Source organism: Lathyrus oleraceus, chromosome 5, assembly GCF_024323335.1.
Source record: "Lathyrus oleraceus cultivar Zhongwan6 chromosome 5, CAAS_Psat_ZW6_1.0, whole genome shotgun sequence".
Classification (NCBI taxonomy): domain Eukaryota; kingdom Viridiplantae; phylum Streptophyta; class Magnoliopsida; order Fabales; family Fabaceae; genus Lathyrus; species Lathyrus oleraceus.
Window position 1 is genome coordinate 11,623,133 of NC_066583.1, and position 13,550 is coordinate 11,636,682.

The 13,550-nt window shown below is 38.9% G+C and overlaps 1 protein-coding gene across 1 annotated transcript; it reads left to right on the forward strand.

Moving 5' to 3' along the window:
- Positions 1-2,531: 2,531 nt before the first annotated feature.
- Positions 2,532-3,013, forward strand: LOC127078447 (uncharacterized). Its single transcript, XM_051018901.1, has 2 exons — positions 2,532-2,894; positions 2,981-3,013. Exons 1-2 carry the CDS (start codon positions 2,532-2,534, stop codon positions 3,011-3,013), a joined length of 396 nt encoding a protein of 131 aa, XP_050874858.1.
- The last annotated feature ends 10,537 nt before the right edge of the window (positions 3,014-13,550 follow it).

A 13,550-nucleotide genomic window follows, 5' to 3' on the forward strand; every position in this document is an offset into this window, starting at 1 on the left:
TTTACGAGTATGCATTGATTTTAGAGATCTAAATGCTGCTACCCCCAAAGACGAGTATGCCATGCCCGTAGCAGAAATGTTGGTCGACTATGCCGCTGGTTTTGAATATTTAAGTACGTTAGATGGTTATTCTGGATATAACCAAATTTTTATTGCAGAGGAAGATGTGCCGAAGACGGCGTTTCGATGCCCAGGATTCTTAGGTACATATGAGTGGGTTGTCATGGTATTCGGCCTGAAAAATGCCACATCGACATATCAGAGGGTAATGAACTCAATGTTCCATGATTTTATTGAAGATTTCATGCAAGTATACATTGATGATATCGTGATAAAATCAAATGGTCGACTTACTCATGTCGAACATCTCCGAAAGGCCTTTGTAAGGATGAGAAAATGTGGATTGAAAATGAATCCATTAAAGTGTGCTTTTTGTATGCAGGCGGGTGATTTCCTTGGCTTTGTGGTGCATAAAAAAGGTATTGAAGTAAACCAAAGCAAAACAAAAGCCATTATGGATGTTAGACCTCCGTCGACCAAAAAGGAACTGCAATCTTTGTTGGGCAAGATAAATTTTCTTAGAAGATTTATATCCAATCTTCGTTGGGCAAGATAAATCTTTGTTGCTCCTTCGACTGAAGAATGAGGATTTTAAGTGGCAAGAAGAGCACCAAGAGGCTTTCGACAAAATTAAAGAATATTTGTCTAAGCCTCCAGTACTGGCCCCTCCTGTTAGGAATAGGCCAATGAGGTTGTATATTGCAGCTTTAGAGTTGATTATAGGAAGTATGTTAGTACAAGAGGATGGGAAAAGTGTCGAAAGACCTGTGTATTACCTTAGTCGAATGCTTAATGATCCTGAAACTAGGTATAATGATATAGAGAAACTATGTCTATGCTTGTATTTTTCTTGTATGAAACTAAAACAATATATTAAGCCCGTTGATGTGTATGTATCTTCTCACTTTGATATTATTAAGCACATGTTAGCTAAACCAATTTTGCATAGTCGAATTGGTAAATGGGCTTTGGCGTTAACTGAGTATTCTCTGACGTACGTGCCCTTAAAAGCGATGAAAGGGCAAGTGGTGGCAGATTTCCTTGTCGACCATTCGATGGTCGAAATGGCTCAAAATTATATAGACATAGTACCATGGAGATTGTACTTTGACGGTTCAAGACATAAGAACGGATCTAGGATGGGGGGAGTCATAATTTCTCCAGATGGAATTCCAGCAGAGTTCAAGTACAGAATTGAAGGAGTATGCACAAACAATGAAGCAGAATATGAATCTTTGATCACAGGACTTGAACTTCTGCTGGAATTGGGGGGAAGGAATGTCAAAATTATGGGAGAATCTGAGTTAGTAATTAAACAGGTATCCAAAGAGTACATGTGTGTCAAAGAAAATTTAATCATGTATTTCGTGATTACCATCACACTACTCAAGAGGTTTGAGCAAGTAAGCCTCCAGCATATACCCCGGAAAGAGAATCAGATAGAAAACGATTTGGCGTAGGAAGCTTCAGGGTATAAAGTGTCGAGAGACCAGAATGAAGAAGAGGTTCAAGTAAGAGAGAAGGTACGAGCGACATTATTTTCACCATCAGATTAGTCGATTATAAAGTTAGGAGTTGTAGATAGATATCATTTTGAAATTCTGACCGTCGATGATGGGGGAGAAAATGATTGGCACAAGATGTTAGTCGATTATTTGCGTAATCCTATAGGGCCGACAGATAGAAAGGTAAAATATAGGGCCCTCAACTATGTCCTGGTGAATGATGAATTGTTCAAAAAGACAACTGAAGGAGTTTTGCTAAAGTGCCTTGGAGAAAGTGAGGCATATGTGGCAGTGTCGAGTATACATAGTGGAGCGTGTAGGGCGCATCAAGCGGGTCTAAAGATGAAATGGCTTTTGATGCGCTCAGGAGTTTATTGGCCTTCAATGTTGAAACATTGCATTGAATTTGCTAAAAGTTGTCAGGAATGCCAATTGCATGGGGGCATACAACATGTGCCTGCAAGCGAGTTGCATACAATTGTGAAGCCCTGGCCTTTTCGAGGGTGGGCATTGGATGTGATTGGAGAAATAAAACCAGCTTCGTCGAAACAACAAAGGTATGTTTTGGTCGGTATCGACTATTTCACAAAATGGGTTGAAGTCGTAGCATTGACAAATGTGGATCAAGAGGCTGTGATAGACTTTGTCCAAAGTCACATCATATGCAGATTTGGTATCCCATAAACAATTACAACCGACCAAGGGTCAGTGTTTACTGGTCGAAAGATGCAAGATTTTACAAAAGAGATTGGAATCAAATTATTGACTTCTACCCCATATTACGCACAGGCGAATGGCCAAGTCGAAGCGGCTAATAAAGTGATCATTAGCCTAATAAAGAGACATGTAGGCAAGAAGCCAAGAAATTGGCATAAGACGTTAGATCAAGCTTTGTGGGCATGTCGAACATCGCCAAAAGAAGCAACCGGAACAACTCCATTTCGATTGGTATATGGGCACGATGCAATGTTACCAGTAGAGATTCAGGTTCATGCAGTCAGAATCCAGAGGCAACATGAAATACCTTCTGAAGATTATTGGAGCATGATGGCAGACGAACTGGTCGAGTTAGATGAGGAGAGAATGTTAGCCTTAGATTCATTACAAAGGCAGAAAGAAAAAGTCGCCAGAGCCTACAATAAGAAGGTGAAGGACAAAATGTTTGCTGTCGACGATTTAGTTTTGAGAGTGATCTTGCCTATGGATAAAAATGACAGAGTCTTGGGAAAATGGTCCCCAAATTGGGAAGGACCGTTTAAGGTTTTGCAGGTTTTCTCTAATAATGCCTACGAGGTCGAAGAGTTGGCGCCGGATAGGCGAATCTTGAGGGTAAATGGAAAATACTTAAAGAGGTATAGGCCTCTCCTTCAAGAGGTCAAGATTTCGACATGCTAAGTGGTTATTGAATAAATTAGGTTGGAGAAAACTATGTTTTAAACCAGCTGTAAAAGCACAGAAAATTAAACATACACGGTGCTGGAAAATATAGTAGTATAAAAGTTGGAAAAAGCCATTGTTCACATATTACATCAAAATAAAGACGGCTAAAATTGGCCAAATCTAGACTGAAATGATTGAAGCTCAAGATTGTAGTGCAGAGACTTAGGTTCAAAATTGTCGGCGTGGACCCTAAGCTGTTCAAGTTTCTTTTCAACATTAGAGAGTTCTTCAGCTACAACCAAGGCATCTGTGGTGGTTTGCTCGACAATATCTTGGGCCGGCTTCACAACCTTGTCGACAATGCGAGATTCCTCCTCAGTAATTGACTCTAATTCACTGTCCAGAGCAACAATCTGACGCCGAAGGTCATCAATTTGGAGGCGTATTTCAGCAGCTCTTGTTTGTTTATAGACCAATTCTTTCTTCTTTTCCTCAATCATTCCCAACATTTTGGTGACTTTTTCATCAGCTTTCATCACCAGCTCCCATTTCTCCTTCACAAAGGCCTCTGTAGTTACAATCTGGTGTTCATTTTCCCTAACGTTGTCGAAATGACGCAGCATGGGAACCATAAGTTTTTCAAATGTGGCCATCGCACACTTAGCATACTCAGAAAGGTGAAGCTCCTTGAGTTGGGCAAGCACATGCAAGAGTTCTGGGCCGACAACAGGTTTACTCATAAGCACATGGGGTAGATCTGGATTCAAGGCGTAAAAATGGACCCTGCCCATCAGAATCTGAAGAAGCATCACGTGATCTTACTAGGTTACGAAGCCTAACAATTGCTTCTAGAGCAGAAGGCTTTATGGCCAGCGCCTGGGAAGATGAAGGGGAAGTAGTTGGTAGAGGAGCAGTTTGAGGAGGCTGGATTTTTGTGATGCCAGCATCTCCTTGTCCCATTGAATCTTGCAAAGGCAGGGAAGCTGAAGAAAGACTAGAGTCAGAACTAGTCGAACCGGGATCCGTGTGCGTGGCAGGGCTAGTGACTGAACTAGAATCACTATCACTAATCTGGATAGGGGAGCCAGTGAACTCACCAGCATTGTCGACATAGGTTGCTTGGTGAGATGGAGAAGAAGTTGTCGACAGGGGAGTATAGTCAGCAACATGGCGAGGTGGCTCAACAGAAGCATCAACCTATTTTAGAGCAAAATGATATTTGTAAGAAAAGTCCAGCAATTCAGGGTAAAAGGTAGTAAAACAAGTGATTACCTGTGTCGGTGTAGGAAGAACAACATCTTAATTCCCTTCCTCCAAGATAGCAGCAACAGGGATGTTGGTCGGCTTCGAAGTCCCCACAGCTGGATCAGGGACCTTATTAAGGATAGATGTGTCGACCACAATGGTGTCAGCATCTAGAGAAGAAGGAGCCTCTGGAGTGAGCACTTTATGTTGTTTCTTCTTCTTTGCTTCACCACCCTTAGAGGGAGAATCATGCTTCTTCCTTTTATGGCCCTGGTGGCCTTTGGATTTGTGGGATTGTTGAGAAGATGGATGAGTCAGCTATGGAGTCGGCTGAAGACAGGAAGAGAGGCTATAAGCAGATATTCTAGTCAAAAGATCGGACAAGTCGACAAGAAATACCTCAGGTCCTGTCTCAGCAGAACGCTTATGTTTTTTAAATTTCTTGGACTGAGGAGAAGAGACAGGTAGATCTGTCGAACGTGGTTGACCCTGCACATAAGTAAAAGGTTAGAGGCCATGTATTGTTTTTCTTAGAGAAATCACAGGGTTGAATGAGATTGCTACATATAGTGGCATACCGAAGAACTGGATTTTTTTCAGAACATGGGAAATGGGTTGCTCATTGTAGCGGGGTATTCGTTACCATTAGAGATATTGACTAAATCTAAGGTAAACTATACAAGTCGAGTTGTCACCGCACTTCTATTTATCCAAAGAAATGGTTAGAAAGCGAACAAAAACCTAAAAGTTTTATCGAATCAAAAACTAGTAAAAATGTCAGAGATCGGGGCAAGGGGGTTGGTTATGCAATGGGAAGGTTTTAAGCACCCAAAACATCCTAGGTACTCCTAGGGAGCCCTTTTCACACTTGTTGTAAGGTTGGTATTTTGTGAAAATTTATTTGTGCAAACATGATTGAAGAGATGAGAAGAGAATGTACAAGTTATTTACAATTTTGTGATTGGATGGATAAACCCATTGCCTACGTACCATCTTAAAAAAAGATTAGGATCAAAACCTCGTAGTTCGGGGTAAAAATCTCAAAAATGAGTTGGTGAATTGATTGGTCCAAAAGCCTTAAGGTCTTTTGTTATCCAAGGGAGGAAACTCAACCTAAAAACCACAAATCCCCCATGTGAGGATAGCTTCAACATGCTAGTGAGGGGTTAACCCTATAATAAGCATGGAAGACACATTGTCCATCACTAAGGATATAGGTGAGTATTACATCTACCTCAAGGATAACTCAAACCTAATAGCTAAAGGTTATGAAAAATTTGATTAAGGAAGTGGCCATTGAAAGTATAAAAAGGTATTTGAATGAGTGGTATTTACCAATGAAAAGTATTTACAAAATATGGTCAAAGTTGATTTAAAAGTTCAATTCAAAATAAGTGTTATGAAAAGAAAGTTTGAAAATCAAAAGCATAAGGCTTAGGTTTCTAATGTTTGAAAACAAGTGTTAAATGTTTGCACAAAAGTTTTGGCTTGGGTTAGAGTGGAGGGAAGAAGAAGAATGGCTAAAGTCCTAATCATACAAGAGATAAGGGATAAGAAACAAGACCACAAATGGAGTTCCTCTCTTGAGATCATATTGATGATCCAAGTAGCTCCCATCCTTTGGAATATGCAAGCAAAATGATAGTAAGCTCAAACAACAATCAAACAAGCCTCTTAAGAGATCCTCCGTGTATCTTGTATCTTTCACTTTGGATGAACATGGCAATGGTTCTTCAATTTGAGCTCTCATAGGATTCCCTAGCACAAGAGCACACACATCAAAAGTTTTATAAAGCAAATCAAGAATGGACAAGAGTGAGTTTAGAGGTTTGGTCCTTCTAATCCATCTTCACCATTAAAAGTCCTTTTACTCCCATTTGCATAGGGAAAGTCCTAGAAACTAAGTCCATTTGTCCATTTCTTTGCATTTGGTCCACAATAATCAAAACAAAACACAAGCACAATAATATATACACAATTATGTGCTCGAGTGAGCAAAAGGCAAATTGCATTAACATAAACATGTGCTCAAATGAGCAAAAGGGGAAAAGCAAATGAATAATATGTACAAGAATAGTAAATTGCATAAATGTAAAGAGCAAGAATTAAATGTTAATGGCCAATGGTTAGTGTTAGTAGTTAGTGTGCCATAAGGAAAATTTAGCGCTATGTTAAGCAATCGTAATTGGACTTATGTAGAAGTCACAACTATCTGAGGCCGGTCAATAATAATGTAGGCAACAACACAAGTTAGAGGTCTTGATTAGTGAATCAAACTCCAACAACTTGTCACGCCAAAAAGAAGATGAGAAATGATCTTGTATTGGTTTAAGTCCTTTGCATGATTTAGAAAGCAATCTATCCTTAATGCAAAGCCATTCACTTGATCATTTGATCAAGATGAATTAGATTTGAATCAAGGAAGATTAAACCTCCCTAATCAATGTTAACCATCAACCTTTAACTCATTGATCAAAAAGAAAAGAAGGAGAAGAAGAAGAAGAATTAGAAATGAAGAATTGAAGTGCATTAAATGAAATGGAATGTACCAATCAACAAATGTTGACCAAAGATAGAGGAGATCAAGGTCAAACAATAGAAAACAGAAGCAAGATGAAGATTGGAAGTCAAGAAATAAACAAAATATTTTTGGCATTTTTAATATTTAAAATAAAACTTGAATTAAAATATTAAAGAAAGGTCAAACTTCAAACTCACTTCAAATCACCTTTGAAAAGTCCAAGTGAGATATCCCAAGTTCAACAAGGTCAAAGAAAGTTTGACAAAAAATTTCAGCATTTTAAAAGTCAGAAACTATTTTTCATCAATTAAAAATGAATAAAAATATCCTAATTGAACTAAAATCTCAAATAAATCTCAAATCAATTAATAAATTGATGAGAATATTTTTCATAGATCTTTCATCATTCAAAGAGGTTGAGAAAATATTTTTTTATTTTTTGAATATCAAAAACTATTTAAAATGAATTAAAAATAATCAGAAAAGAGAAAATTACTAAAAAAATAGCAAATGATAAAATAAAAAAAAATAAAAAATCATATTTAGAAACTAGAAAATAAAAAAGAAATAATGCAATTGGTCCCATAATTTTTGGACTAATAATAAAAGAGATATGAATTTTAGAAATAAAAGAAAATAGAAATCATAAAATGAAAATTATAAAAAAGGAGAGGCGTTGGATGATGGCTCATTAATTGAGCTGGCACATCACATGGCCCTCAGCGCGTTTCCACAATACATCCAAGTCAATGCACCCACACGCGGTATAATAAAAAGTCATAACAATGAACTGTCTAGATCTGATTTGGAAATGGAAAGGGACGGTCCAGATCTGATCTGGAGACCAGACGGTGGCCAGCGCCACCGTCTTCTCCGGCAAGCTCCGGTGAGATCAGAAATTGCAGGTGAAAAAATGTTAACTAAAATGCACGATCCAGGCACCATTCGAAAGGTGGAGTGATGTACATCACTCATATGCCACTCAATTTCACTCTAGATTCCTACTAAGAGAGAAATCAGAGATGGAACTTTGGTGGTGTTCAACTGAACTTGCTCGATTTCAACAATTAAGCACACAATAATGATGCCTCTATAGAGAGGACTTCAGACAACACAAGATCAAGGCAAATGGAGCAATGTATGATGAGATTCGAAGCAAAATTCAGCTGAGCAAAACCTTTGGATTGTGAAGAATTGATTCACTCTCTTTGGTTCCTTTTGCAAACAGAAGCTCCAATGGATCAAGGTGAAGAGGTCTAGGAACTTTAGATCTTAAAATTCAACCAATGCAATTGAATTTCAGATCTGAAATTTTTGGAGAAAAATGAAGTTTGTTCCTTTGGTATGGGTGGGGATTCAATTCAGCGGGGATTTAAGCGCCATTGGGTTGAAGAATTGAAGAGCTATGGCAAGGTATTTATAGATGGAGAGAGCTGTAAGCAATGCTGAATGTGTGACTTCAAATTTGCATGAATGGAAAGGGCCTCCATGCATGGGCCTGTACAGGCGCATGAAGGGCCCAATTCCACATGGCTTGGCAAGCTGAGATCATATTTGAACAAAATGGACGTGTAATTTAGATGTAATCAGCTCATGCATGGCAATTGAATTAAGTTTTCCCAAAATGCACTAAAAGTTCTCCTCTTCGAAAATGATGTTTCCAAACTCAAAATGCAACCTTATGAGTAGTGGTTAGAAAGCTTGTTGCATAAGGAACAAATGCTATGTTGATCAAAACTCCAATTGGGCCTTGGAAAATAATGAAATTTGAGCTTGAAGTGTAGGGTGCAAAACATGCATATGAGAAGTTTCCAAATTTGGCCAATGTTCAAGCCCTTCTGTTTCAATGATGCAAGCTCCAAATGATAGAATCTTCAACATGAATGTTGTAGATCGTTTCAAGACAATAAATTTGGACTTAAATTTTGCATCATTTGGATTTTTAATGAAGAAGTTATGGGCACTTGAAGTTGGACTTTTTCACATTTCAATGCATTTGGTCCAAAGTGACCTATAATGTTTTATATTATCACATGTATTTATTTTTGGATTTTGCAATTTTGATAAACATAAAATTTTAAGTAGAAACAATAATATTTCCAATTAATTAAGTATCATACCAAAATGATGAAAAATGAATGAGTTATGTTCTTAGGAAGTTGACCCAAAATTAGGGTTCCAATCAAAATGACCTATACTGTCTTGGAATGGATGATGACCTTCCAAGCTTCAAATAAAATTTTGATGAACATGAAAGTTGTTCATATTTTCCTTAAGAACATTATTTCTCTTGGGGTCATCTCCATTTGACCAACACATAAAACTTTAGGTCTCAGTGTATTTCAAAATAGTCAGATGAATTGACTGATCAACTTCTCGAGTCCACAACTCATATCTTGATGAATTGATGATTGAGGACACTCAAATAAGTTCAAATATGCATGAGATGATGAATTAAACAAATTCCCTTGATTGTATTTGATCATGGCTAAGGTTGTTTCATGAGCAAGGCACAGTTGATGAACAGATGAATTAGGGTTTCCTTGGGAAACAAGCCTCAAACCCCTTGACTTGCTTTGATCAAAATGATGAATTGAAATACTTGGGAGGCATATTTGATGGATGAGAGCTTTGGGAACCATTACCATGCTTGCTTCCATCTTTTCTTGACCATATCATTGCACAAAGGATCTCCTAAAAGCTTTGGATCTTGTGATTGCTCAAGCTACAAGCAAGAAATGTTAGTGACATATTTTTGTGCTTTTGGTTAGTAAATAAAATGAGAAAAGCAATAATATTCAATTCAAGCATGCTTGGTGATCTCAAACCACTCACAAGGGATCCCACCCAAAGGCAAAGGGAACCAAGATGCTTATGATCCTTGAGGCTATGCAAATGCAATGTTATGATGCCATGAGGGATCTTAGGGCCAAAATTAGGGTCTTACAGATGCCCCTATTTAAGGTCATTCTAGCCGGAGAAGTGAAGGTTAATATCTTCGTCTCGACGAGGTAGAATGGGCTTAAATAATAACAAAGAGACGAATTTTGGTCCCTAAGAGACCTCATGATGCAAATGTATGTATGCAAAAGGGTAATACTCTATGGGGATATGTGTCCATAAAGAAGAAAAGAAATCCGGGGAAACCGACAATCCATATGAGTAATTCACTCCATGGGACAGAGACTCTAGGACTCTAATGGGGATAGAAAAGGAGATAAAATTGCGTGAGCAGGTCACGACTTAGAACTTGCTGAGACACGGGAGAGATTCCACGAAAATAAATCAATGGAAAGACTTGAGCTGACTCAAAGATGCGTGTATTGGGGAATATGCCAATACAACGGAACTCTCCATAAAGGATACTTCGGATGAAAATCCGGACTCAGATGGGGAGAATCCACTAAGGGGTCTCGCCGGGGAACATCCAAACATGACTCCTCTGGGGGAACACCAGGATGAGGTATTACCAGTTACTGGGTAATAAGCTCAAGGAGACATGTGATCAAAACACCGGTATAAGGGTGAGAGAACAACATGCTCGGGGAGAATGAATATCTAAGACCGGTATAAAGGTGAGAGATATCAAACATTCGAAATCATCTGAGGAAAACCTAAAAAGGTATATTTCAACACAGGAAAATCTGACTCCACAGGGGACAAAAGTCATAATAGGGAGCAGAAGGGAAGGAACACCAGAGATACCGGTTACTGGGCATATAATAGGTGACCGACCAAGGCGTGAATTGGGGAATATTTCCAAGACACTCATCATCCAAAAGGAGGGCTAAAAAGCAAACTCAATTTACAGGATGGACATTCGACTCCGCAAAAAGGGATACGAATCTTACTCGACTGGGGAAGAATAAATACTTCGACTAAAGAGCGCATGAGATATATTATCTATTACCGTCAGAACATAGATAACATACTCGCATGGAAGATTATCCACAACCAGTTACTGGGTTAATGAAGGATAAATCGACCAAAAGAAAAGACATCGGGATACCAACTACTGGGTATAAAATGATGGCCAATCAAAGGGAGAAATAATCATTACCGACAATCGGTAAATGAAATACGACTCACTGGGGATACATTGACAAAGGCAATGATTCGGGAGATATATCATCGGTTACCGGGAGATATACTTAAAAAGGGTGAAGGACTATCAATATCGAATATTGGGTAAAGATAACCGTCAAGGAGGGGATTACATCTACCAGATATTGGTAGAAAACCACGGAAGAGTAACCGTCATCGGTTAGGATGAACAAAAAGGTTAACTCTGCAAAGTGGATAAAAATAGGGTTTACGACTACCGATATAAAGGTAGAAAACCACTGACTCCGTCATGGAAAAGATGGATAATTACTGGTTACTGAGCAATCATTCATCTGAACTACAGGGAATCGAAGGAAAAAGACATGAGAAGCCGATCTAGGATCAAACTAGAGAGGCACGATGAAACAAGACTTGTCCCTATGAGGATATAACTCAATGGGGAATTCCATCCCAATATATGTGTTGGGGGGAAATAGAAACAACCATCATCCACGAGGATATAACTCGATGGGGACTATGGAAGAAAGGATAAACACTTTTTGCTTATGGGGCTGACTCTGTATGGGGAGATCAGACACAAACATCTGCTTGGGGAAATATATTACCAACTAGCAGGGGATAACAAACAAAGATATATGGAAAAGGATGCAACATGGATATCTGAATGTTAAAATTATGCATATATGCGTGGTTTATGTATGATGAATGCTGACAAACAGACATTTCTAACATAACCAGGTTCAAAGAACGATGAACAAACATCCGGTACTACATCTCAAGAGAGAAAGCCAGGCCCAGTGGAAAATATCCAATCTGATAAGGGGCAAGAGATACCAGGAAACAAAGATCTCTGCTGGGGAATGCATATCAGCCATTCCAAATGGGGACAGGATCATCGTACAGATAAAATCCGCTGTAGAAGCAACTCTACTAGGGAAATTATCAGAGGGGAGGATGGAACTCTGTGGGGAACAACCACCAATCAGAAGCTTCCAAGGCCACCAAATATTGTACTACCAAATAGATCACATCTGCCGAGGAGGAAGAATCACTACTCTGCTGAAGGAAGGAGGGATGAATATCTTTACCAAACATTCTGCTCGGGAGAAAAAACCACAACAGGCTCTGCAGGAAGAGGACACGAGCATACCAGGAATATGAACAAATGTCTTACCTTGTTGAGAATCGTGCCATCTTTGGGAGAGCACTGAAGACATCCCCAGTATTCTTTTATCATTGTGAATGTTCACTTTGTTTAAAAACAGGTTATGAAAACTTTAATCATTTAAAAACAATGATATTTCTCAATTAAAACATGCAAAATATTTGTTGAATAGAACAAATAAGAGTGCAAATAATTGGATAAAGGCTCAAATTTATTTGATGGAATGGTAGTCTGCAAATGGCAAGACTCCATAGATATTTACAAATTTGAAATTGGTGATATATATTGGAAAAGGGATACATTGAACATAATGATCATTTCTCCACCAACTTTGAATCCGATGTATTTGAAACTTCAATTGACGATGACTGAGTGAGAATCTCTGACAGATGACAGTTTGTAGAACAAAGTCTTGTCGGGATGCAGTTACTTGCCAAATCCCTAAATTTTGCCTAGATTGCCCCAGGATGAGGTACTCAATCTAGCGGGATACATATTCATTTTTTATGTCTCTAACTTTTGCCTGGATCGCCCTTTCGGGTTTTCAATCCACCGAGACGCTCATTTTTTGCCTAAGCCGCCCTTTCGGGTTTTCAACTTAGCGAGCTATTCTGTTTTTATTTTAGGCGAAGTATTTCTTGACTGCATCTGAATTCACAGGACGAGTGAAATCCTCCCCATCCATAGCTGTAAGTATCAAAGCACCGCCTGAAAAGGCTCTCTTGACAACATATGGACCTTCATAGTTTGGAGTCCACTTGCCCCTGGAATCGGGCGCGAAAGACAAAACTTTCTTGAGCATAAGATCACCTTCTCGGAACTGGCCATGGCACATGGCAGTCAATCTCTTCTCTTCAATCAAATTTAACTGGTCATAACGACTCTGAACCCATTCAGCATCAGTCAACTTGGCTTCCATCAAGACTCTCATTAATGGGATCTCCACCTTTATTGGGAGCACAACCTCCATACGTAAACAAGAGAGAAAGGGGTTGCCCCTGTTGAAGTGCGGACATATGTACGATATCCATGCAAAGCAAATGGAAGCATCTCATGCCAATCTTTGTACGTAACAACCATCTTCTGGATAATCTTCTTGATATTCTTATTAGCAGCTTCAACAGCCCCATTCATCTTGGGTCTGTAAGGAGAAGAATTATGATGCGCAATCTTGAACTCGCTACATAGCTCTTTCATCATTTTGTTGTTCAAGTTAGATCCATTATCAGTAATGATCTTATCTGGCACACCATAACGGCATATGAGTTGATTCTTGATAAACTTCATGACCACCTGCCTGGTCACATTTGCATACAATGCCGCTTCAACCCACTTGGTGAAATAATCAATTGCTACGAGAATAAATCTGTGACCGTTGGACGCTTTAGGCTCTATCATGCCAATCATGTCAATTCCCCACATAGAGAAAGGCCATGGTGATGAAATCACATTCAGAAGTGTCGAGGGAATATGAATCTTATCTGCATAAATCTGACACTTGTGGCATTTCTTCACATATTTGCAGCAGTCAGACTCCATTGTCAGCCAATAGTAGCCTGCTCTCAACATCTTTCTAGCCATGGCATGTCCATTGGAATGAGTACCAAAT